The sequence below is a fragment of the Mercenaria mercenaria genome, chromosome 18 (assembly GCF_021730395.1).
Source record: "Mercenaria mercenaria strain notata chromosome 18, MADL_Memer_1, whole genome shotgun sequence".
In the NCBI taxonomy this organism is placed as follows: Eukaryota; Metazoa; Mollusca; class Bivalvia; order Venerida; family Veneridae; genus Mercenaria; species Mercenaria mercenaria.
This window is the reverse complement of record NC_069378.1, coordinates 49,561,352-49,587,904: the sequence shown is the minus strand read 5'-3', so window position 1 is coordinate 49,587,904 and position 26,553 is coordinate 49,561,352. Positions and strand designations below refer to the sequence as shown.

Sequence of the window (26,553 nt, the reverse complement as noted above, 5' to 3'; positions counted from 1 at the left end):
AATAACAGTTCCCTGTTTTTTAGTGTAATTTCTGTTCCATGGGACGCAGCATTATTACTGTTCCCTATCTCTCAGTGTAATTAGGTTTCAGTGGGCACATTTCTGTTTGAAGGTAGTTGTTTAGAAAATGTTAAAGTAAGGTGATTCAGAAGAAACTGTTTCTATGTATTTTTATTATGAATCTGTAGACTGCCTGTAGAAAAGCTCTCAAAAGTGGAAGAGTCGCATAAAGGATTTCCTCTAAAATATTGATGGATGTTTTCAAAATAATCAATTTAATTATTAAGTTTATGCTTCTTTATAACTCCTTCGTTATTTATCAAGCTTCAGGTTTGTATTTTTATTTTGTAAACAAGATATTTACTGATTGTTTGAACAAGCCTGTGAGTTTGTCATATGATATTCGGTGATATGTATTATTATATTATACACGTATTTGAAAGGCAAATATAACAAAAATATATCAATCATAATACCTCTATGAGGCATATATAATTATTTATCTACCTGAATACAAACTCGTAAGAAGAGAGTATAATCGTGCAGTGTCATAGTCATACCAGGAACTTGCGGATTCAAGCCATTGTGAGAACTAAATGTGACCATGGCCTTGATATAATATATGATGTAAAAGTTGGAACAAACTCGTCAAAATTTATTGTCGCAGCATTTTGGTTTAAAATGTTCATACATATAAACCTAACCATTCATAATAATAACAGGCATGATAGAAAACCTTAATTTTTTGGTTTTGCCTTACTGTATGCTAAATGTACTCAACTAAATCATGTAAAACACGGTGAGTTAACGCTCTAGTAAACGTTAACGTAACGTTGTTAAGTTATATGACGTTTACAAACATTTAGGTTAATTCCCAACATTTCGTAATTTCAGTATTCATTTTTTTTTATAAAATGATTATGAAATTACAATCACAGTTTTAAGAAATGCATCTTGTATGTGAAAAATGTAATTAAGAAAAAATATGACATTATAATTCTATAAAGCACATTAAGTTTATATATCAAATTTGATTAATTACTGTGTGATAAATTATGGAAAGGTAATTTATGTAGCGGAATTAATACGATATGTTTGTTCTATTGGTTAAATGTTGGCTGACTAAATGCAGTTATAAAATAGTTCTCATTTATTTCATGAATCAGATGAAATACATCAACAATGATAAATTAAAGGTAGTTCTTTTAATTAGTATTATCTGTCGGTCAGCTCTTTGACTTATTTCTGTTCAAGTGAAGAATTGTAACTTGAAATTGCCTTTCAAGTTGTTCTTTTAAAGTGCAGAAAAATGTGAAAAGAAAAAAAAATAGAAAGCGCGTTATATGAGAAACTCTGTCAAGAAGTATGTTTATACAATGAAAAACAATCCGACTTATTTTTTAACGCAAGGTATTAGGTATTATGTCCCATTGAGGCCAAATAATTCAGAGCATGATGATTAACTGAGGTCAAAGCTTATGTTTTATTCAACTAGAAAAAAAAAATGTTTTTTAAATGTGTACTATTTAAGTTCTGATGCACATAACGTTAAACTCAAAACTGACACCAAGCGTTACAATGTTTGTGACAGTTTCATAACGTCATTTGTCAATTTAAACACAACGTTAAGCTGCAGAAAAATATTATCAAATTATTATTTTGTAACTCAATCATTTTCCCCATATGAACCATTTGCGACAAGTAAACAAAATCACGCTTATTGGATAGCCAACAACACTGACTGCCTGTCATAGAGAATAAATCCAATTCGCGGTGAAAACCGGGATCGATCACTCTAGGGTAGCATGAAAGATACCAAATTAAACTATACAATCAAAAAAAAAATGATTGTTCCCTCCGGCACGTGCACCGAGCTCTTAATTTCGGATTATTTTTAGAATATGTCAATAAGCGTCTACCTAACTTGTCAAACTGCGGTTAATAAAGTAAGATGCTCGATGGGTTGCGTTTATGCCATATCAAATAAACAAATTAGGTTTAAATAATAAATTTTACATTTTTGTGGCTAGCTGTATATCTGCATCAACTGGACGAAAACAAAACAGCTGCGTGGTAAATACGAGTTATTGCACTTGTAGAGATGCTCATGTACATAGCGAAAATAAGTTTAAGTGACAAATCAGGTATTTTTCTCAAAGTGCCAGTAGAAAGAGCGGAATTTCATAATTCTATTTCTAATCACGTATAACGACATTTGGGCACAGAACAGAGACTTATTTTTGGATTTTCTTTTTTAATTTTTGACCTAATTTTCGCACATGGGGTGATAATTTCTCTAAATCCGGTGCAGATCAAATCCCGTGTTTGTATGATTTAGACATGAAATCACAATGAATTTGTTAAATCCGTGGAATTTTAGATGAAATAGTGCCTATTTTACCTTCTGAGCATCAAAACATTGGCTGATCTAATGTAAAACACTGGAAAATGCGAAAACTTGCACATGAGGTGACATTTTCAGCCAAAACTCGGACATGGGGAGGCCTTAGAAAAACGCAAAATTCTCGACTTTAACTAATGATTTATAAATGGAACTACGCAGGTTGTCTTTAAAGAAGGTTTTCTGAGAAATAAATGCACAAATTGCCGAAACTAAAATGAAATGAGCCGTGTCATGACAAAACCAACATAATGGCTTTGCGACCAACATGGATCCAGACCAGCCTGCGCATCCGCGCAGTCTGGTCAGGATCCATGTTGTTCGCTAACAGTTTCCCTAGTTCCAGTAGGCTTTGAAAGCGAACAGCATGGACCCTGACCAGACTGCGCGGATGCGCAGGCTGGTCTGGATCCATGCTGGTCGCAAAGCCGACATGTTGGTTTTCCCATGGCGCGGCTCAAATAGTTCCCCTTATTGACAATGTAACACCTGTAAGATTTCAATGATAAGGATTGATTATGATATCTAATCGGTGACAGATTGAATTTTGCAGAATATGCAGCAGGTAACTTCTTGACATTTCCTAAAACTTGCGTGAAATGAAAAAGATGTAAATCTCAAATGTAAAAAAAAAATAAATAAATAAAAAAAATACCCCATCCAGCCGGCGAATAAAATGAAAAATTATCATGGTGAAATGGTGTACTTAAGCAAGTCACGAGTACTCAGAGAGCTTTTTTTTGTTCTGGTGGCATGTCAAATCAGGAAGGAAAAAATCACGCCATAACGTCAAAAATAGCGAAAACTTGGCGTCTTAAACAGTATCTTTCATGAATATATAAAATGCTTTCTAGAAGAAAATGACTACTTAATTAAACCCATTTTTAAATCATAAACATACATTTTCACTATTAATTCGGATGGATTGAATGCAGAGTGATTCCCGATTTAGGCAATGTATATAATCGGGATAATAATAATTTCATATTATTGATGATTCAAAATGAATGAGCAGCCAAGCAGTCTGACGTTAAAACAAAATTTACGTTCCGTGTTTGTATAAGCAGATGTAAACATATTGTAGACATAGCGCATGCATCCAATCTTTATGCTTTCAGTTATAATATACAAGTGAATAAAAAAAAATCACTAAACATAAGTTTAAAACTATTTTCATAGAAGTGGGCTACGTTTGATTGATAAGCGCTTGAAAGCAAGAGTCACTGAACAGAGATATTTCATAGAAAATAAATTATAAACATCCCTGCCGTTATGTTAACCATCCCCGCAGAAGAACACACCGCCGTAATGTTATACACCCTCGCAATAATGTTAAACACCCTGGCCGTAATATCAAACATACACGCCATAATGGCAAACCTCCCTGCCGTAAATTTAAGCAGCCCCGTAATTCATAACTTTATCATGACATCACAGTACATTAGGAGTTCTAACTTGCCAATCAGAGAGCCGCATTTTCGAGTACCTGCTAGTTTCCACTTGGGTATAATGAAGTATATTTACAATGAACATATAGAGACTTTTTTAGAAAAAGATATCACACTATTTTAGAAATCAAATTAAGATTTTTCACTGCACATGCCCCAGATGATGCTACAAACAACAAAACTTTGAAGTTTATTGAAATATTAAATCGATAATATCTTTATTTTAGTTAAAAGTTTGAGATTTTTCACAGGGAGTCTATGATAAAGTCCAAGTAAAATGTAAGCATTACCCAAGTGAAATTAGTATCATTCCGCAACGCTTTGGACATGTTAAAATTATGAATACCTTTTTGTCCATCTCCTACCATCGTTCGTCTTCTAATAATAAAAACACGATGGGATGGTAGGATGGTGGTATTATGGTAAGATAGCGATGGTAGGATAGTAGGATGGTAGGACAGCAGAATGGTAGGATAGTAAGATGGCAAGACAGTAGAATGGTAGGATAGTAGGATGATATGATAGTAGGATGGTAGAATAGTAGGGTGGTAGGATTGTAGGGTAGTAGGATGGTAGGAGAGTAAGATGGTAGGATTGTAGAATGGTAGAATACCGGAAGTAGAATGGTAGGATAGTAAGATGGTAGAATAGTAGGATTATAGGTTAGTAGGATGGTAGGATAGTAAGATGGTTGGATAATATGGTAGGATAGAAGGGTGGTAGGATTGTAGGGTGATAGGGTAGTAGGATGGTAGGATAGTAGGATTGTAGGATAGAAGGATGGTAGGATAGTAGGATGGTAGAATAGTAGGGTGGTAGAAAAGTAGGATGGTAGGATTGTAGGGTGGTAGGAAAGTAGGATAGTAGGATTGTAGGATAGAATGATGGTAGGATAGTAAGATGGTAGAATAGTAGGGTGGTAGGATAGTAGGGTGGTAGGATTGTAGTGTGGTAGGGTAGTAGGATGGAAATCGTGAAATCAGGAAGCAGAAATCGTGAAATAATGAAGTTGAAATGTCACCACGGGTCTTTCGTAAATGACAGCCGAGAATTCAGTTCAGTGAATGTATTAAATATTGTCCTTAACCACACTCAAATCTGCTATTTTAAATCGGTTTCAGGACACTAATTGTTAGACAAGAAAATGGACCTAATTACCCATCCCTTATACTCATCAAATGAAATATACATTTATAGCACAAAGCTAGTTGTAAACAATGATGGTCTGAAAACTGTTTTTCTCAACTACATGCATTAGACGACCGTCTCATTTTGACTGACCTTCGGCACTTTAAGTCAGTTTTAAAACCAGACAGCCTGTAAGGGCCGATGACATTTGATTTAAGCAAAACCCATATGTTGGAATCATTATTCTATAATCACCATAAATAACAAAAAAAAATCGCATTTGGTACCTTTTTGCATTAATATGACGAAAATATGAATGCCTATAAAACACATCAACTCATTCTAATCAGAATAAAGTCACAGGCCATAATGTTAAACTGTCCTCTGCCGCCCAGTCCAATCACAGTACTGCCCCTTACAACTCGGTGTGATCACTGTCTGCTGTCGCTCAGTGTAATTAATGTCCCTTACAACTCGATGTGATCACTGTCTGCTGTCGCTCAGTGTAATTACTGTGCCTTACAACTCTGTGTGATCACTGTCTGCTGTCGCTCAGCGTAATTACTGTCTCTTACAACTCGGTGTGATCACTGCCTGCTGTCGCTCAGCGTAATTACTGTCCCTTACAACTCGGTGTGATCACTGCCTGCTGTCGCTCAGCGTAATTACTGTCCCTTACAACTCGGTGTGATCACTGTCTTCTGTCGCTCAGTGTAATTACTGTCCCTTACAACTCGATGTGATCACTGTCTGCTCGGTGTGATCACTGTCTTCTGTCGCTTAGTGTAATTACTGTCCCTTACAACTCGGAGTGATCACTGTCTGCTGTCGCTCAGTGAAATCTCAGTCCCCTGTTACTGAGTATTATGATTGCCTCCTGTCATTCAGTGTAGTTACTGTTCCCTGCCATTTAGTGTAATCACTGTTCTGTGTCATTTAGTGTAATAACTGTTCCTTGTCATTTAGTGTAATCACTGTTCCGTGTGACTCAGCATAATTACTGTAACATGTCATTCAGTGTCATCACTGTTCCCTACCATTTTGTGAATATCTTTTCCCTGTCATTTAGTGCAATCACTGTTCCCTGACATTTTGTGAATATCTGTTCCCTGCCATTTAGTGCAATCACTGTTCCCTACCATTTTGTGAATATCTGTTCCCTGTCATTTAGTGCAATCACTGTTCCCTGCCATTTTGTGAATATTCGTTCCCTTCCATTTAGTGCAATCACTGTTCCCTGCCATTTTGTGAATATGTGTTCCCTGCCATTTAGTGCAATCACTGTTCCCTACCATTTTGTGAATATGTGTTCCCTGCCGTTTAGTGCAATCACTGTTCCCTACCATTTTGTGAATATCTGTTCCCTGCCATTTAGTGCCATCACTGTTCCCTACCATTTTGTGAATAACTGTTCCCTGCCATTTAGTGCAATCACTGTTCAATGTGACTCGGCATAATTACTGTTCCCTGTCATTCAGTGTAATCACTGTTCCCTGTTATTTAGTGTAATAATTGTTCCCTGTCATTTAGTGTAATCACTGTTCTATGAAGCTCACTGACAGCATAATTACTCTTCCATGTAAATCTGTGCAATCACTGTTCCCTGTCACTCGGTGTAATTACTGTTCCCTATCTTTCAGTGTAATTAGGTTTCAATGGACACATTCGTATTTGCAGGTAGTTGTTTAGAAAAAAAGTTAAAGTAAGGTAATTCAGAAGAACCTGTTTATATGTATTTTTATTATGAATCTGTAGACTGCCTGTAGAAAAGCTCTCAAAAGTGGAAGAGTCGCATAAAGGATTTCCTCTAAAATATTGATGGATGTTTTCAAAATAATCAATTTGATTCTTAAGTTTATGCTTCTTTATAACTCCTTCGTTATTTATCAAGCTTCAGGTTTGTATTTTTATTTTGTAAACAAGATATTTACTGATTGTTTGAACAAGCCTGTGAGTTTGTCATATGATATTCGGTGATATGTATTATTATATTATACACGTATTTGAAAGGCAAATATAACAAAAATATATCAATCATAATACCTCTATGAGGCATATATAATTATTTATCTACCTGAATACAAACTCGTAAGAAGAGAGTATAATCGTGCAGTGTCATAGTCATACCAGGAACTTGCGGATTCAAGCCATTGTGAGAACTAAATGTGACCATGGCCTTGATATAATATATGATGTAAAAGTTGGAACAAACTCGTCAAAATTTATTGTCGCAGCATTTTGGTTTAAAATGTTCATACATATAAACCTAACCATTCATAATAATAACAGGCATGATAGAAAACCTTAATTTTTTGGTTTTGCCTTACTGTATGCTAAATGTACTCAACTAAATCATGTAAAACACGGTGAGTTAACGCTCTAGTAAACGTTAACGTAACGTTGTTAAGTTATATGACGTTTACAAACATTTAGGTTAATTCCCAACATTTCGTAATTTCAGTATTCATTTTTTTATAAAATGATTATGAAATTACAATCACAGTTTTAAGAAATCCATCTTGTATGTGAAAAATGTAATTAAGAAAAAATATGACATTATAATTCTATAAAGCACATTAAGTTTAAATATCAAATTTGATTAATTACTGTGTGATAAATTATGGAAAGGTAATTTATGTAGCGGAATTAATACGATATGTTTGTTCTATTGGTTAAATGTTGGCTGACTAAATGCAGTTATAAAATAGTTCTCATTTATTTCATGAATCAGATGAAATACATCAACAATGATAAATTAAAGGTAGTTCTTTTAATTAGTATTATCTGTCGGTCAGCTCTTTGACTTATTTCTGTTCAAGTGAAGAATTGTAACTTGAAACTGCCTTTCAAGTTGTTCTTTTAAAGTGCAGAAAAATGTGAAAAGAAAAAAAATAGAAAGCGCGTTATATGAGAAACTCTGTCAAGAAGTATGTTTATACAATGAAAAACAAACCGACTTATTTTTTAACGCAAGGTATTAGGTATTATGTCCCATTGAGGGCAAATAATTCAGAGCATGATGATTAATTGAGGTCAAAGCTTATGTTTTATTCAACTAGAAAAAAAATGTTTTTTAAATGTGTACTATTTAAGTTCTGATGCACATAACGTTAAACTCAAAACTGACACCAAGCGTTACAATGTTTGTGACAGTTTCATAACGTCATTTGTCAATTTAAACACAACGTTAAGCTGCAGAGAAATATTATCAAATTATTATTTTGTAACTCAATCATTTTCCCCATATGAACCATTTGCGACAAGTAAACAAAATCACGCTTATTGGATAGCCAACAACACTGACTGTCTGTCATAGAGAATAAATCCAATTCGCGGTGAAAACCGGGATCGATCACTCTAGGGTAGCATGAAAGATACCAAATTAAACTATACAATAAAAAAAAAATGATTGTTCCCTCCGGCACGTGCACCGAGCTCTTAATTTCGGATTATTTTTAGAATATGTCAATAAGCGTCTACCTAACTTGTCAAACTGCGGTTAATAAAGTAAGATGCTCGATGGGTTGCGTTTATGCCATATCAAATAAACAAATTAGGTTTAAATAATAAATTTTACATTTTTGTGGCTAGCTGTATATCTGCATCAACTGGACGAAAACAAAACAGCTGCGTGGTAAATACGAGTTATTGCACTTGTAGAGATGCTCATGTACATAGCGAAAATAAGTTTAAGTGACAAATCAGGTATTTTTCTCAAAGTGCCAGTAGAAAGAGCGGAATTTCATAATTCTATTTCTAATCACGTATAACGACATTTGGGCACAGAACAGAGACTTATTTTTGGATTTTCTTTTTAATTTTTGACCTAATTTTCGCACATGGGTGATAATTCTCTAAATCCGGTGCAGATCAAATCCCGTGTTTGTATGATTTAGACATGAAATCACAATGAATTTGTTAAATCCGTGGAATTTTAGATGAAATAGTGCCTATTTTACCTTCTGAGCATCAAAACATTGGCTGATCTAATGTAAAACACTGGAAAATGCGAAAACTTGCACATGAGGTGACATTTTCAGCCAAAACTCGGACATGGGGAGGCCTTAGAAAAACGCAAAATTCTCGACTTTAACTAATGATTTATAAATGGAACTACGCAGGTTGTCTTTAAAGAAGGTTTTCTGAGAAATAAATGCACAAATTGCCGAAACTAAAATGAAATGAGCCGTGTCATGACAAAACCAACATAATGGCTTTGCGACCAACATGGATCCAGACCAGCCTGCGCATCCGCGCAGTCTGGTCAGGATCCATGTTGTTCGCTAACAGTTTCCCTAGTTCCAGTAGGCTTTGAAAGCGAACAGCATGGACCCTGACCAGACTGCGCGGATGCGCAGGCTGGTCTGGATCCATGCTGGTCGCAAAGCCGACATGTTGGTTTTCCCATGGCGCGGCTCAAATAGTTCCCCTTATTGACAATGTAACACCTGTGATATTTCAGTTATAAGGATTGATTATGATATCTAATCGGTGACAGATTGAATTTTGCAGAATATGCAGCAGGTAACTTCTTGATATTTCCTAAAACGTGCGTGAAATGACAAAGATATAAATCTCAAATGTAAAAAAATAGTAATAATTTACCCCATCCAGCCGGCGAATAAAATGAAAAATTATCATGGTGAAATGTTGTACTTTAGCATGTCAGAGAGGTGTTTTTTGTTCTTGTGGCGTATTCAATCAGGAAGGAAAAAATCACGCCATAACGTCAAAAATAGCGAAAAATTGGCGTCTTAATACAAATAGTATCTTTCATGAATATATTACACGCTTTCTAGAAGAAAATTACTTCTTACTTGTTAAATCATATAAACAAACATTTTCACTTTTAATTCGGATGGGTCGAATACAGAGTGATTCCCGATTTAGGCAATGTATATATTGGAGATAATAACAATTTCATATTATTGATGATTCAAAATGAATGAGCAGCCAAGCAGTCTGACGTTAAAACAAAATTTACGTTCCGTGTTTGCATAAGCAGATGTAAACATATTGTAGACATAGCGCATGCATCCAATCTTTATGTTTTCAGTTATAATACACAAATGAATAAAAAAACGAAAAAGAAAAGATCACTAAACATATTAAGTTTAAAACTATTTTCATAGAAGTGGGCTACGTTTGATTAATATTCGGTTAAAATCAAGAATCACTGAACTGAGGTATTTCATAGAAAATAAATACATGTATGTACATCCCTGCCGTAATGTTAAACACCCCCACAGTAATGTTAAACACCCCGAACACCCCGCCGTAATGTTAAACACCCCCGCCGTAATGTTAAACACCCCCGCCGTAAATCTAAGCAGCCCTGGAATACCATTTTGCCCATCTCCTACCATCACCCACCTTCTAATAATAACAAGCAAATTCGATGAATTGGTATCCCCCGCCGAAAGGGTTTGTGGTGAGGAATGGCAAAAAGATATATCCGGCAAAAAGTTAAGGATGTTAATAAGAAGCAAATAATTTCATTAGTCAAAATCAATTTAACAGAAAACAAATGTTTAATTAAAGAGTACATAATAAATGTATGATACTTTGATCCTGACTTAAGAATTTATTTTGAATGGGATATGCTTACTGTAATAAGCTTAGCTTTTAAAATTAAATGCAGTTAATTGAAATGTGAGCTTGAAGTTTAACTGGAATGAAATATTGTCTTTGAGTGGTTTGGCACCAGGTGTTGCTGTTTTACATGTACATTTGAACTTAAAAGGACAGTTTCCTTAAGAGAACACAGGTAAGATATCTTGAACATGGCTGAGGGCAAGGTTTGTGCAGTCACAACTTAACATGTTGAAGGTTTGAACATTTAAAAAAAAAAAAAAAGGAATGGAAATATATATATCTATATATAGATATATGTATATATTTATTTTTTTAGGGGGTGGGGGTGCAGGGGAATGGGAGAGGAAACAAAATTTCACATGTTGATTATAAATATTGATTGAAAATTAAAAATTAAAAAAAAAAAAAAAGGTAAAAGGGTGAAGTTGGAGTGGGGTGGGGGGGGGGGGGAGAGGATGCATGATCAGTGGTGGGCATGACTGGACGGGGAAGTGAGGTGGGGGAATGGTACAACTTGGAAGGTTTGAAAAAAATCTAAAATAAGAAATGAAAAAAAAAAAAATTTTTTGTGGGGGAGTGGGGGGCGGGGGGGGGGGGGGGGGGGGGGGGTGTGACCAAGGCAAGTGGGTGACCAGGTGTGGGTGAGCAACTTCACATGTTTATAATAAATGTTCACAGAAAAGAATGAAAGAAATTTAATAAAATTCTGCCAAATGGTAAGTTTGTAATGTATAAATATGTGGATTTTTAGACAAAGGCAATAGGCAATAACTCTGAAGTTACAAAAAGAAATCCTTACAAAATTGTCTGTGCACAACCACATTATAGTGCTCTAAATTCTGTTAAAGTTTCATAGTTCTAGGTCAAATATGTCAAAAGTTATGATGCAGAAATTGGCATATCTATAGATCTATAGTACCCTATATAGTTAACACTAGAAACTTCTAAGGGCCATAACGCTGGTGTTACTTGGGCAATCTGTCTGAAACTTGATGGGCCCCATAACCTCATAGTGGTGAACATGTATATGAAGCTTGTTTGAAAAAAATCTAAAATAAGGAATGATTTTTTTTTTTTTTTTTTTTTTGGGTGTGGTGGGGGGGGAGGTCAGGGGATAAGGGGGGAGGTGTGTGATCAAGGTTAGGGGGTGACCAGGTGCGGGTACACAACTTCACATGTTTACAATAAATGTTCATGGAAAAGAATGAAAGAAATTTAATGAAATTGTACCAAATGGTAAGTTTGTTATGTACAAATATGTGGATTTTTATACAATTAAAGGGCAATAACTCTTAATTTACAAATAAATCCAAATGAAATTGTGTGTACACAACCACATTATGGTGATCTAAATTCTGTTTAAGTTTCATAGTTCTAGGTCAAATATATCAAAAGTTATGATGCAGAAATTGCCATATTTATAGTACCCTATATAGTTAACACTAGAAACTTCTAAGGGCCATAACTCTGGTGTTACTTGGGCAATCTGACTGAAACTTGACGGGCCGCAAGAACTCATTGTGATGAACACGTATATGAAGTTTTAAATAAATGTTCCCAACCATTTCCTAGATATGGCTCCGGACGGACGGACGGACGGAAAGACGGAAGGACGGACGGACGGACGGACGGACGGAAAGACGGACGGAAGGACGGACGGACGGACGGACGACGCCAAAACTATATCCCTCCGACTTTCGTCGGGGGATAAAAACACGATGGTAGGAACATACCATTATCATGGTAAGATAGCGATGATAGTAGATGGTAGGATAGTAGGATGGTAGGATAGTGGGACGATAGGCTAGTAGAATGGAATGATAGTATTGTGGTAGGATAGTATAATGGTAGGATTGTAGAATGGTAGGATACCGGTAGTAGAATGGTAGGGTAGTAAGATGGTAGAATAGTAGGATGGTAGGATGGTAGGATAGTAGGATAATAGGATGATAGGATGGTAGGATATTAGGGTGGTAGGATAGTTGAATGGTAAAATAGTAGGATGGCAAAAGTTAGGATGGTAGGATCAGGATGGTAGGATAGCTGGATGGTAGGATAGTAGGGTGATAGGATAGTAGGGTGGTAGGATAGTAGGATGGTTAAAATGAGGATAGTAGGATAGTAGAATGGTAGTAGGGTAGGGTAGTAGGGCGGTAGGATGGTAGGATAGTAGGGTGTTAGGATAGTAGGATGGTAAAAATTAGGATAGTAGAATGGTAGAATAGTAGGATAGTAGGATGGTAGGTAGTATGACTCATGAATATCATCGCTTTCATTTTCAATCATGCCACTCGTGAAAATATTGCATCTGGTGTTCACTCGCGAAAGATGTAACCATAACCCTAAGCTATGTTCTATATTTTTATTTTTTTTGCTATTGTTTGTTTTTAAACTTTACGACGTAAAATATTAGAAACTGTATAGTCTATTATAGTAAAACCGGTTCTGTTCTATTGTGATCTATAATACAAACATTTTAGATTGGGAATAATCGAAACTCTGGTATAAGTGACATTATTAACAACTATTCGGCTGCAGAGAATATTAAAAGAATAAACATATTTTGAAGGACGGTGGAAAATATAAAGAGCACTACATTAAAATACATTGCTGGTTAGTTTAAAAATGGCATCAAACTGATAATTGCATGCCCTGAAAGGTATATTGAGGTATACATTGTCTTTGTAGCGCCAGCTACATGTGAGTTCTGTAGCAGGGACTGAGAGCGACTTAACAAGTGCATGTATTTATCCACGAAAGAACTAGAGAATATCTCTTCACGAACAGACGATATACTTTTATTTTGAATGAAGTTATATACAAATGAGCCGCGCCATGAGAAAACGCCAACATAGTGGGTTTGCGACCAGCATGGATCCAGATCAGCCTGCGCGTCCGCGCAGTCTGGTCAGGATCCATGCTGTTCGCTTTCAAAGCCTGTTGCAACTAGGGAAACCGTTAGCGACCAGCATGGAACCTGACCAGACTGAGCGGATGCACAGGCTGGTCTGGATATATGCTGGTCGCAAAGCCACTGTGTTGGTTTTCTCATGGCGCGGCTCAAATTGCTTTTTGGACCGATAAATGTCAACACTAAAATACTTATTAACACTAAACTGCCTAAAAGTTAAAAGCGATTGTTTTTCTTCCTAGACTGGTTTAAAAATTCTGTTCGCGAAAACGTTATGAAAATTATGATGTTTCCATAGACTCCCATTATGAAATATTTCCCGAGGTCTGAAATTTTCAAACCAGTCTAGGAAAAAAGCAGTCTCACAACCTTATCTTCTTTATTGGCTGAATTTTCTAGGTATATTATGGAGGTCTGAAAAATCAGAGTTTAATCAAGTTCTACATTGTAGAAAAAAATCGATCCAAACGTGCAGACCTACCCTAATATGTTTCATATGTTAACTGGCAAAGATGTAGGATGTAACTACAAGTACTAATTTTTCACTTGAGTTTTAGGTATCATAATAAAGCTTTTATATTTGATGACTCATTACTTAATGTCGTAATGAAACGACCAGGAGATGAGAAAGTTTTTGATCTTGTGAAGGACCATGCCTTTTGTTACTAAAGAAAACTATTGCAATCGCAAGATAATATTTTAATATTAGAAGGTATCTATGATAATTAAAAGAAATGCAAGTAAATTTCTATATTATACATACAGTGTTTTTTTAACACTGTCAAGGAAATTATTAACTGACCTTATTGAATTAAGTGTTGTTTTTTTTTTGTTACAAATTGTTTTGTTGAGCGGAAATAAGTCTCATCGGTCATTTCCGAAAACATTCCCACTGTGGATTGTTTTACTAACGTACTAACTTATATGTCAAGTTAAGGCCACGCAAACTAATTAATCATACAAATACACTCTTTGGTTCAATGTTGTAATTATCCTTGGTTCTGTGGGATCATGTAGTTAATTAAGTACTATTTTTATTTGAGTTTCGCTTATAAGCCGGTGTGAGAGGGGTTGCACATTCATCTTGTTCATCGTCTCAGGCAAACCGAGTCAGCTAATTTTCCGTTAAGTACTTTCAAAGGATCTGCTTAGATTTGATAAAAAAAGTATTCTCTATCTATCGCTTTTTTGTTGCTGTTCTGTTTTTGTTTTGGTACGATAAACAATTCATCATAGATGCCTCGTCAGACTCTCCTGCTCAGGTCCCGATGTAATGTTAAAACAGTTCCTGTCAGACATTTCTTCAGAGTTTTCCGGTGCAACGCCGAAGCAGTCCTAGTCAGATTATCCGGCACTATTAACCTTAAGCCTGCTAGCGGCAAGTGATTCTGCCTTTGCGATCAGTGCAGACCAAGATCAGCCTGCACATCCGTGCAGTCTGATCATGAATTGCACTGTTCGCTATCCAGTGAGTAAATTTTCATTAAACAACCCTTCGAATAATAAATGGTACTGTTCAAATGGAATGATGGACCATTCCATTTTAGAAATTTAACAGGCTAAGGGTTAAATCCATAAAAATATTGAGTTCGAGCACCCGCTCTAAAAACAGAATTAATATTATCAGTATAGGAGGACGAAATATCGATGCTTTACACCTGACACGCTAAAGGTCTGGGGGACCATCTGGAACTGGAGCGTTTTCTTTACCTTGCCCACCCTCGAAACTTTTGTTAGGAGTCTTCTGGAGAAATCCATTTTTTTAACCGATGTTGGCTATGAGCACGCAGACACGCACGCAAGCAGGCACGCAGGCAGAATGGCAGACAGACTGGCACGCACGCACATCCTGCTAAGGATCTCGGGGTACTGCTTAAACTTAGGAATCATTAATAAATGTCCATTTTACTTCGAATTGTATGGGTGCATAGCCATAAGCATTTAGATATTTTTACAACGGCACAAGAAACGACGGCACAGAATACCATCACATACCATAACAAGTGTTTCTGCAGACATAAGAAAAGTTATAAACTTTCTCAGCATCATTTTAGGTTCGAATGTCCTAAAAAATAACCATTGACCTTATGCTTTAGTAGCCCATATCATTTCAACCCTGTGAAAGTTTGATAAAAGACAAATTTTGCAAAATAAGCTATGTTCAACCCTTAATATGAGTGAGTAACGTGCAATATTAACCACTAATTAAATAATCGTTCAAACGCGTCTAGACCTAACCACAGCTAATGAATCGTTATCATTTAAACAAACACCTTTGTTTAAGCAACATATGGTTTTAGTATAAAACATATAAAATGATGGCGTATATCTTCTCGCGTAATAAATCTCAAACAAACGTACACTAGTCGCTGTTATAATATAATCATGAGAGAATGCCAAAATATACTCAAAACAAAAAGTTAAGTCACTCTTATTATAGTAGAAATAACATTTTCTATGAGTTAATAGGTTTAACTATTCTTTCTGAAAATTGGTTTTGGTCTGCGAGGGATATGAACAGAATAAAATCGCGTACACTTGATTTTTCTTCAATATCAGTTTTTATTTTTGTCTCTAAAATCATTTTCATATTCAGGCACATGTTCCTCGTTAAATCTACGCGTGTACTTTTACTAAACTTTTGGTTAAACTTTTTGTTTTCAGTATATGTTGTGTAATATGTACCCTTTCAGCTAGTTCATATACATGTGTTATTTGTATCGTGCATTTAAACTATCAGATATACAGGTATGTTGTATACATGACTCTTGTTCCTGAGAGATAAGATATAAAAAAGTTGGCGGCAATCTTATTGTCTTATCTCTTAAAATAGCAAACAGATTGTGAAAACATTTAATACCACGGTAAGTCGCACTTCCTTATCTCTGCACCGATTGGCAAAATAAATGCCCAGCCTATTTCTTCTCTGCTCCATTTATTTTTCAGTCTGAAAGTGAAAATGTTGTTTGAATTTAATGTTATGTGTATGGATTTCATATTAAATCTGTTTAATGTCAAAGCAAGTATTTAACGTTTAAATATCACAAATTAACACAAAATGGACAAGACAATGAATTACTACGCAAGTAAAAGTAGTTCGTCTAACTGCGCATAAGCCACAAGACTCATTACAGGCAGAAACGCAACCAACCAGACCCGATTTAAATGCGTCTGTTTATGGGAGATTACACCTCACGATCCAGCATCGGCTAATATTTTAGAAAAAAAAATGGATTTTCTGATTATCCAAAAAGGATAAGAAAATACGACGAATTTGTATGCATAAATAACTCAGTTTGAAGTAAAAGATGTAAAAATATCAGGTCCGGGATTTTATTTCCGTCGTTCGAAAAACTTACCATAAGCTATATATATATAAAAAAAAAACACGTGTAAACCTACAATGACGTTTCTATGTAACACATACATAAGGTATCCGTCTAAGATTTTTAATTTTTCATAAACTGTTCTATTGGGCTTCAGAGAACGTGCTTTTAAAGTGGTCAAGCTGTTTAGATCTCTTGCCCTTTGATTTATAGGTCCGAGGTTTGATACTACAACACCACCGTAATATAAGCCGTGCCATGAGAAAATCAACATAGTGGGTTTGCGACCAGCATGGATCCAGACCAGCCTGCGCATCCGCGCAGTCTGGTCAGGATCCATGCTGTTCGCTAACAGTTTCTCTAATTGCAATAGACTTTGAAAGCGAACAGCATGGATCCTGACCAGACTGCACGGATGTGCAGGCTGGTCTGGATCCATGCTGGTCGCAAAGCCACTATGTTGGTTTTCTCATGGCACGGCTCAATTATGTCTTTGGCGTAGCAGTACAGAACAAATTATCACTATATTATTCATTAAAGTAAGTCGTATTCAATATTCGGGAAGTCTTTCAAGGTTTTAATAATTTTGAGTGAACCACACTGATACAAATGTAAAATAAAATCCCTCCCTAATTTCTATGTTACAGGGAACTCCGTTTTCTTTTACTAAATGCCAGCTTTAACTGTTAAAAATAAAATAAATGAAACCGAAAGTTCAGTGAAATATAAGTTAACCAATTATAGTTCAAACGAGTTTAGTTCTGCACGTTTCGTCTAAGTTTTATTAGATTTCCAGATCCACGCGCACATCTTGAACTCTTTCTACTTCAAACGGTTACATTTATACCGTGAACATACGCAGTTCTTGAAACATTTCAACAAGATAGACAGATCAAGCTTTCTTCTCGATCAGAAATAACATTCTTTTTTATGATGAGCAACAAGGAATACATCTGGCCTATTCTTGCTTTATTATGCAGTTGTTTCATATTTGTGTATAAAACGGCGTTAAGCGTGTTACATGATGAGTAAAATATGATGCATGGAATGTTAACAGTTGTGTTAATTGAGATACAACGCGAAGCATAAAAAAAAGATACAAAAAGTATAGTTCCGCATTTTGCTGCAAATTGGATGTGTTTTAACTGTGGGAGATTAAAACCGTTCATGCTCATACGTTTGTGAAGGGATCGTTCAAACAATCTTAAGTGGACACATGCTTTTAGGATAGGATTTTAAGTGGGTGACTAAAACAACTATATAAAACCAATTAACACATTCATAGACAAACAAAAGACTACGAAATGTGTGAGATAAACCATTTTGACACTGCTAGTGCAGCAGTAAGAGAGAATGTCACGGATCTATATAATTCCACATGTGGTAACAGCACACGAGGAGGCAGCGGACGTGGTGGCCGGAGTTACGGCTACCAAAAATTTTCATGCGGATACTGTGATACTAAGTGTGTATACAGTGGAGTACAAACTGTATTTATCATTGGAATAATTGCAAACTTTTTTGTGATAGCTCGCGTGATTCGAGACAAGAGGCTGCGCGATTCTACATTCGTTGCAATAGCAGCATTAGCTGTGGCTGACCTACTTTTTCTGACCTTGAATTTGTCGACAGCTTTTGAAAGAGTTATCCTATCAGTCACGTGTTCTTCTCCAAAGGTAATTAGTAAACCTTACTACATACTGAAATCCATTTTCTGGTTCTCTGCGAACACACATGTAGCTTTATTAGCTATTCTGCGATATATAACACTTGCATATCCCCTGAGAGCCAACGCTTTCCTTAGCCCAAAGAAAGTTATCTTCTCGTCTTTACTTGTATGGGTTCTTGGATTCGTTATCACCGGAACGTTAACAGGACTTATAACTGTGAGACTCATACTTCCGGGAAGATCGCAGGAGTTTTTGATCTTCTTGTGGATATCAGTGTACCTGCTACCCCTGATTGTAACCTGTGTTCTTCATATACTTAAGATATGCCTTGTCAAAAGAGCTGTCACTGAAACAGCTACGGAGTCTACCCGGAAGTCGATACAGCGCATGTCTAAGATTGTTATCGTTGTGATTATAATGGCGGCCGTACTTCCGTTACCGCGCTTGATTAACAAATGCATGAAACTTGCAGGCCGGGATGTTTTCCCATCAAGTGACTTCAAAACACATTTTGGCGAAATTGCGGACATATTATTTCTTGCCAACAATTCCATCAATCCATTTATCTACGGGTTTCTGTCAGATAAATTTCGAAGAAGCTTAAAACAAATGTTTTCGTGTATACCTGGCGTGAATGATGACAGTGTCGCAACAACAGACACGCCATTGTCTGTAAGAAAACAGAACTATGTTTTAGAGCCAATGCCCCGGAAGTACAGCTATGCCGACAGTTTGGACAGTGTAGAGAGAGTGTGACATATTAAAGTAAAACACATAGTAACTTAAAGTGACAAAACGTTATTGATCTGGTGTTTTAAAGGGACAGGATGGAGTATTCACCTCATGATTTGAAACAGACAATATCATGAAATACGTCGTTCATATGACGTATCAAAATATGTGACGTGTTTCCAATTTGAAATATAATAGTTGTCAAGTGTGCGTTGTAATAAAACGTTTTTCAAGATACATTGAAATGTGACAGTCAACGTGGTGACGTTGTAAAAAAGTTTGAAATTTGTCTTGTTGTCCTGTTGGCAATAAGATTTTTTTTTTAAATGTGTAAGTTTATCGCTGACTAACATTTTATTTATTTCACTGGTCACTTTGATATCAGTCAGTATTCTATAATATGATATAATGCACCAAACAATATTTGAGCCGCGCCATGAGAAAACCAACATAGTGCATTTGCGACCAGCATGGATCCAGACCAGCCTTAGCATCCGCGCAGGCTGGCCTGGATCCATGCTGGTCGCAAAAGCACTATTCTGGATTTCTCATGGCGCGGCTCATTTCATTTATTTTTGACGTACTTTAGTTTTTGCTCTTATCTGTGAATATATAAAAGTGCCAGAGTCTAAACTTTACCACCTTCATACCAAGTAGCAGTGTTTAGTTTTCAGCCCATCTTAATATCTCGGACGGATCCTCGGGCCTTACGCCCAAGTATCATTGCATAACGGTATAACATCTGAAGGTTTAAGACTAGTTGAAACCAAATTATCAACGAAAAAGGGTTATGAAAGAATCAGGCATGCTTCATTTTGTCATACATTTTACATTTTAATACACTTTACATCAAATACGCAGAATACGATATATGATAGTTTAGTAAGAATTTAAATTGTGTAACCTAATGAGCGAAATCCATGTGTATGGCACTCTTTAATATTATAAACAGAACAGAACAGAATATAGTTTATTCAGCTAGTACTCTTGTTGTACAAAACATTCATATAATGTTAATAATGTACATGGTCATTTAGGTCATTATGTCTTAGAGTATATTTTGCACGAGCTATGACAGTATGTGTCATGTTATATTTTGGCACGATCGATATATGACTGTATGTGTCAGGTTATATTTTGACACGAGCTATGACAGTGTGTGTCAGGATATATTTTGGCACGATCGATCTATAACAGTATGTGTCAAGTTGTATTTTGGCACGAGCTATGACAGTAAGTGTCAGGTTATATTTTGACACGATCTATGACAATATGAGTCAGGTTATATTTGGGCACGAACTATGACAGTATGTGTCAGGTTATGTTTTGGTATGATCTATGGCAGTATGTGCCAGGTTGTATTTTTGCATGAGCTATGACAGTACGTGTCGGTTTATATTTTGGCACGAGCTATGACAGTACGTGTCGGTTTATATTTTGGCACGAGCTATGACAGTATGTGTCAGGTTGTATTTTGGCACGAGCTATGACAGTACGTGTCGGTTTATTTTTTGGCACGAGCTGTGACAGTACATGTCAGGTTATATTTTGGCACGATGTATGAAAGTATGTGTCAGGTCATATTTTGGCACGAGCTATGAAAGTACGTGTCAGGTTATTTTTTGGCACGAGCTATGACAGTACGTGTTAGGTTATATATTGGCACGAGCTATGACAATATGTGTCAGAGTATGTTTTGCAACGATATATGACATTCCGTGTCAGGTTATATTTTGGCATATTCTGTGGATAAATCAGTAAAAATGTTTTCGAACAATTCAAAGGAGAAATTAATCAAGTATTGAAGAAGAGGACGCTGATATTTTCATGTGCTGTGATAGTGAAGAAAAAATAGGTGGGCAATAAGGACCATTTAGTATCTTGTATTTTTAAACGTTTTATTAGCTTTACAAAGGTGACAATTATTTGACAATAAACTGTACTTTAGAATGAGATTATCAGACGTCAGCTACGTCATTTGAGCCGCGCCATGTGAAAACCAACATAGTGCGTTTGCGACCAGAATGTATCCATCAGGCTGTCTACTAACAGTTTCTCTTATTGCAACAGAATTAAAAGCGTACAGCATGGACCCAGACCAGAGTGCGCAGATGCGCAGACTGTTCTGGATGCATGCAGGTCGCAAATACATTATGCAGGTGCGGCTTACTTATTTATGCTGAAATGATTCTATATCGTAAATTGCAATAATTTCACAATTGCCTAGCGGCGTATACTGCGGGATTAACTCTATGTTGTTTTGATTCTAATATGTCTCTTTTGCCAAAGAACAATATATACTTAGTTTGATATATTTGAACACGAAGATGAAGTTATAAGGCTGCGGAATAATTTCATGAGGACGTAGCCCGAATTATTTTCTCTCTGCGGTGTATAGCCATAGGGCATTTTAAAAGCATGATTAAAACATGTTTCTGCTATATGTTTTTCAATTCTTATATTTCTTTCTTGTAAAAAGTGGATGAAATAAGGAAGAACTATTTTAAGTGCATGAATTGTGCCACAAGTAGGATGACCGTTTGCAGAAATGTTTAGGAGTGTATAGCTATACAGTTCTGGCCACGATATTTCATTGGCTAAATGCTAATTACTAATTGTTGTTTGCCAATTGTTATAAAAAAAAGTTTAAGACAGTTACAATGAAGGATTGTTTCCATTTAATAATTGCCTTTTGCTGATCGATACTTTTGCTTTTTAATGTAGAATAAATTGTGAAGGGCCAGCGGTTTTAGCAATAAATAGATACAAAACAACAGTAAACATATACAGTAACTGTCCCTAACATCTTTTTGATGTAATTTGCAAATTAGTAAAATGCAAGTTAGCAAACGGCAATTGGAAAATGACATGGCGTAACAAAAATTCTAGTGTATGTTAATTAAATTATTCTTCGCTACTAATAAGCTTTTAAAGTAAAACACCCTTTTTTTTAGTTTATACAAATTTATTTTAGGTCGATGTGAAGCAAGTTCCACAACTTATATTAATCACTCTCTATATCTCATTCCTGATGGAATCCATCGCCGCGAGGGTATGAGAGAAGAGGACAGTTTCCCTTTAATGCTGAGCGCCAAGCCATTTTTAACGTCTTTGGTTTAACGCGGCCGGGGACCGAACCGACGACCTCCCTCACTCGAAGCGGACACTCTACCACTAGACTACCGAGGCGATAATGCAACAACTTTCTGTTATTTCATTTCTATTCTGAAATGTCTTAAACACAAATACGTGTATCAAATACGGAAGTATCCTTTCTCTGCAACTGCAGACAATGCTACTGTTGCTGTGTTTTAATGATGATAAAATATGATTTTTCATAACATTTTTTTTTTCAAACCGGACTGATCTTTCCTACCGACAAAACCAATCCTGCGTTCTCGACTAACCTGGCTTCCCCAGTAAAGCCGTGTGACAGGGAGTAGTATGTATTCAGACCCTGAGTTTTCTTCACAGGAGATAACTAAACAGGGGGTAGCAAATTTGGTTAGACACTGTTAATGACTTCTATGAAGTATATTCGTGCATTAATTATATGCATATATAGTGCACTTGGTTGCTTTTATGATAAACTTTGTTTCATATGTATCGGGTTAACATGTTAAAGAGTAGATGCTAAAATAAATTTAAATTTAGTTAAATATCTTATGTGTGCTGCCTTGAGTCCCATTATGCAGTTGTAGTTTTTATTTTCGGCCCATCTTTGTACAACAAATATGTAACGCGTTTTAGTGCAAGAACAATGCCACTTTATATAAATATATACGTTTCCCTTCATTAACTATACCAGCTAATTTTTATACGTAAAACAATCGCTTATAAAAAGTATTAAAATCAAAGGTTATAAGAATCTGTAAAGTATTACTGGCACTGCTACAACAGCAATCCAGATAACGGTATATTCAGGTACCACCTAATCCCAGCTTTGTATTTTTGACCTGAGCAATTAGTTACATTTTTATGATAGATAAATTCAAAACGATATTATTTTTCCCACAAATAGTTAAGAATATACGCATGTAGTGTTTGTTTAACGTAAGAATATTTATGAAATAAATAATGTATGTAAATCTCAGCTGTTGTTTTTTTTCGTTCTACTTTCTGCTCTAGTCACTTCACAGATGTTTTATGCACTGACAAGGGTTACTGTTCTACATATGATATATAGGTCACAGGGAAGGAAATATTTGAGCCGCGCCATGTGAAAACCAACATAGTGCTTTTGCGAACAGCATAGATCCAGACCAGCCTGCGCATCCGTGCAGTCTGGTCAGGATTCTAGCTGTTCGCTTACGGTTTCTTAAATTGCAAAAGTCTTTGAAAGCGAACAGCATGAATCCTGACCAGACTGTGCGGATGCGCAGCCTGGTCTGGACCATGGTGGTAGCAAAAGCAATCACTATGTTGGTTTTCTCATGCCGCGGCTCATTTTTTTGTGAATTATTTTTTTTTTGGCTGTTAGTTATAAGACGGGCTATTTAGTATGCTCCATACTGCAGAATTGTTTCTCCGCGCTCAAGTGGCACGCGCTTATCAGTCATTTATCTTATTAGTTTAAGAAGCAATTGAAGTTTTGATAAGATCAAGATAGGCCCATCAAATCTGATAATTGTAAGGGCAGTGTCTTTAAAGATTCGTATTTTTCAGCAGTTTGTTTCATGTCGTTTTTCTTTATAGTTATGATGAAGTATTCGGATTCTTCACATAAATATTTAACAGATTCTGAAAATTATTATGTAATAAAACCAGCCGTTCAGTCGGAAATTTTAAAGACTTTCGTGAAACTACAAAATTTCGAGAAAATAGATACACAATTCATGACTACAAGATAACCATCTTAACACGAAAATTATCTAGTAACTGCTTTAAACTGCGACAAAAACTGTCTATCCGTCAATGATACTAGTCAACTTTTCAACCAGATTTTTTTCTTAATGTTTTTAACTTATTGTGAAAACGTGTTGTCTTCGGAAATTTTATCAGTGGTTTCATGAGATGTTTATCTATCAGGGGAAAATACCATTATCTTCATGAAACTTCTCATGAAAACTTCCTTACAGTATTTTCAGAGTACAAATTGACTAACGTTCGCATTAAGGTACTTAACAAGTCTTTGTGATTTTTTTTTCTTTTCACACGAAGTCTGAACCGTTTCTTCGTTTTCGCGAAGGATTTCATGAAAAATGTTGTTAAGAAATGGTTCACCCGCAGTCGTACTAACTCTAACATTTGATATTTCAGTTGAAATGTTTCAAAGTCAAATAGTTAATTCATGTTTCTTCATACATACAACATGAATAAAACAATATATTACCAAAATATTTTAATATACGCATGTTTTTTATTTATCATAGAAGTGCCTGATATCTACTTTTCAACCTGAGACCTATCAAAATAACACATTCAAAGGGGCTTAAATGAATTATGCTTATCCTTACGTTCTTATTGTTCATAGTCATTTATATCAGTATATAAATGAGCCGTGCCATGAGAAAACCAACATAGTGGCTTAGCGACCAGCATGGATCCAGACCAGCCTGCGCATCCGCGCAATCTGGTCAGGATCCATGCTGTTCGCTAACAGAGTTTCTCTGATTGCAATAGGCTTTGAAAGGGAACAGCATGGATCCTGACCAGACTGCGCGGATGCGCAGGCTGGTCTGGATCCATGCTGGTCGCAAAACCACTATGTTGGTTTTCTCATGGCGCGGCCCAAATAAAGTCTTAATGTTTAATCATTACGTTTAAACTCGTATTCTGTAAATATATGGCTGTGTCGGAAAAAGTTTCGTAGCAATCCGTGAACAATTTAGTTTACCTTATTGATTGAACAAAGGACATGTTCGGTCCGTGTTGACCCAGTGTTATGTTTCGTTTCAATTTTGACTATGTCTGAGTGCATTACGCCTAGTTTCCAAAACTGAGTACAAGTCGGGTCTGAGTAGATCAAAGGGCCAGCTTATGTGAGTCAAGAGGCGATCGTTAATCAGTCCGCTAATGAGGAAACTATGTATTCATATCTTTAAAAGGTTGGTATATCAGGCACTTCAATGATAATTGGATGCGTATGCGTTCCCCCGCTGTCTGGGGCACCTTTCGATAATTTATATGAGCCGCGCGATGGGAAAACAAACATAGTGCTTTTGCGGCCAGCATGGATCCAGACCAGCCTGTGCATCCGCGAAGTCTGGTCAGGATCCATGCTGTTCGCTTTCAAAGCATATTGCAATTAGAGAAACCGTTAGCGAATAGCATGGATCCATGCTGGTCGCAAATGCACTATGTTGGTTTTCTCACGGTGTGGCTCATATATCGTCCCTCAACGTCATTAAGTTCCCAAGAAATGTGGGGGACTGTCTGTTTTTTTTTTTTACGTTCACGTCATTTCCTTTTGAGAATTATCTGATTTGGAGACGTAATACGTTTACGCGTATATACAACAAGAGCAAACCCTATTTCAATTAGAGAAACCCTAAGCAAACAGCATTGATCCTGAACAGACTGAGCGGATGCGCATGCTAGTCTGGATCCATGCTGGTCGCAAATAAACTGTCTTGGTTTTCTCATGACGCGGCTTAATAAGGTTCTATAACTCATATCAGTAGCAACACTGACTACGAAACAAGGGGTCGTGAGTTTGAGCTCTCGTTTCTATAAATAAAAATACCAAAAAGCGTCCTTTTTGTAAAATAACGAATTATATTAAAATTGAAAGTAGTTTATTCTTTGTTGGCTAGCACCGATTTATAATTAGAGTTCCTGTATCCAATAATGCATAGAGAGTTCAAGGTAAGCCAATTAAGCTTCACCGTTAAGCATCAAAACCAAAAATAGATCGCAAAGCAAATAATGACAACAAGAAGCAATTATCATACTAAACACACAACAATTTGCCAGTTAGAATTAGTAAACAAGAATGGAGAAAGAAAAATAATCAACTAAGAATTAAAATGAGGAATATGTCATGAAAATTTGCTGTTCAGCGTAAGGAATGCAGAAAGAGGCATTAATCAAATTATAAAAACACTCAAGCGTTTATTTTACATGACTAATATTGACTCCCTTAAAACTTGCATTGCATACGATTCTTTTTGGTAACTCAAAATTTTCTTTGACCAGGGAAAGCAGTGTCTTCGCTCTTTCTCCTTATGTTTCCCTTTTCCTTTGTCCGTCTTTCTGCAATAATCAGATTGACATATTCAAAACCAGTTATATATTTTTACTCATTCTATACTACAAACACTTAAATATTGCATATGTTATTTCTTGAAAGAAAATCTTCTTTGTCCTGGTACAGATCCAAGCTCAGCTACTAGTTATACAT

At 36.1% G+C, this 26,553-nt stretch overlaps 1 protein-coding gene across 1 annotated transcript; it reads left to right on the top strand.

The window, feature by feature from the left end:
* Positions 1 to 17,676: 17,676 nt before the first annotated feature.
* LOC123537851 (melanocyte-stimulating hormone receptor-like) lies at positions 17,677 to 21,652 on the top strand. Its single transcript, XM_045321723.2, has one exon. It carries the CDS (start codon positions 18,114 to 18,116, stop codon positions 19,233 to 19,235), a length of 1,122 nt encoding a protein of 373 aa, XP_045177658.2. The 5' UTR covers positions 17,677 to 18,113; the 3' UTR covers positions 19,236 to 21,652.
* The last annotated feature ends 4,901 nt before the right edge of the window (positions 21,653 to 26,553 follow it).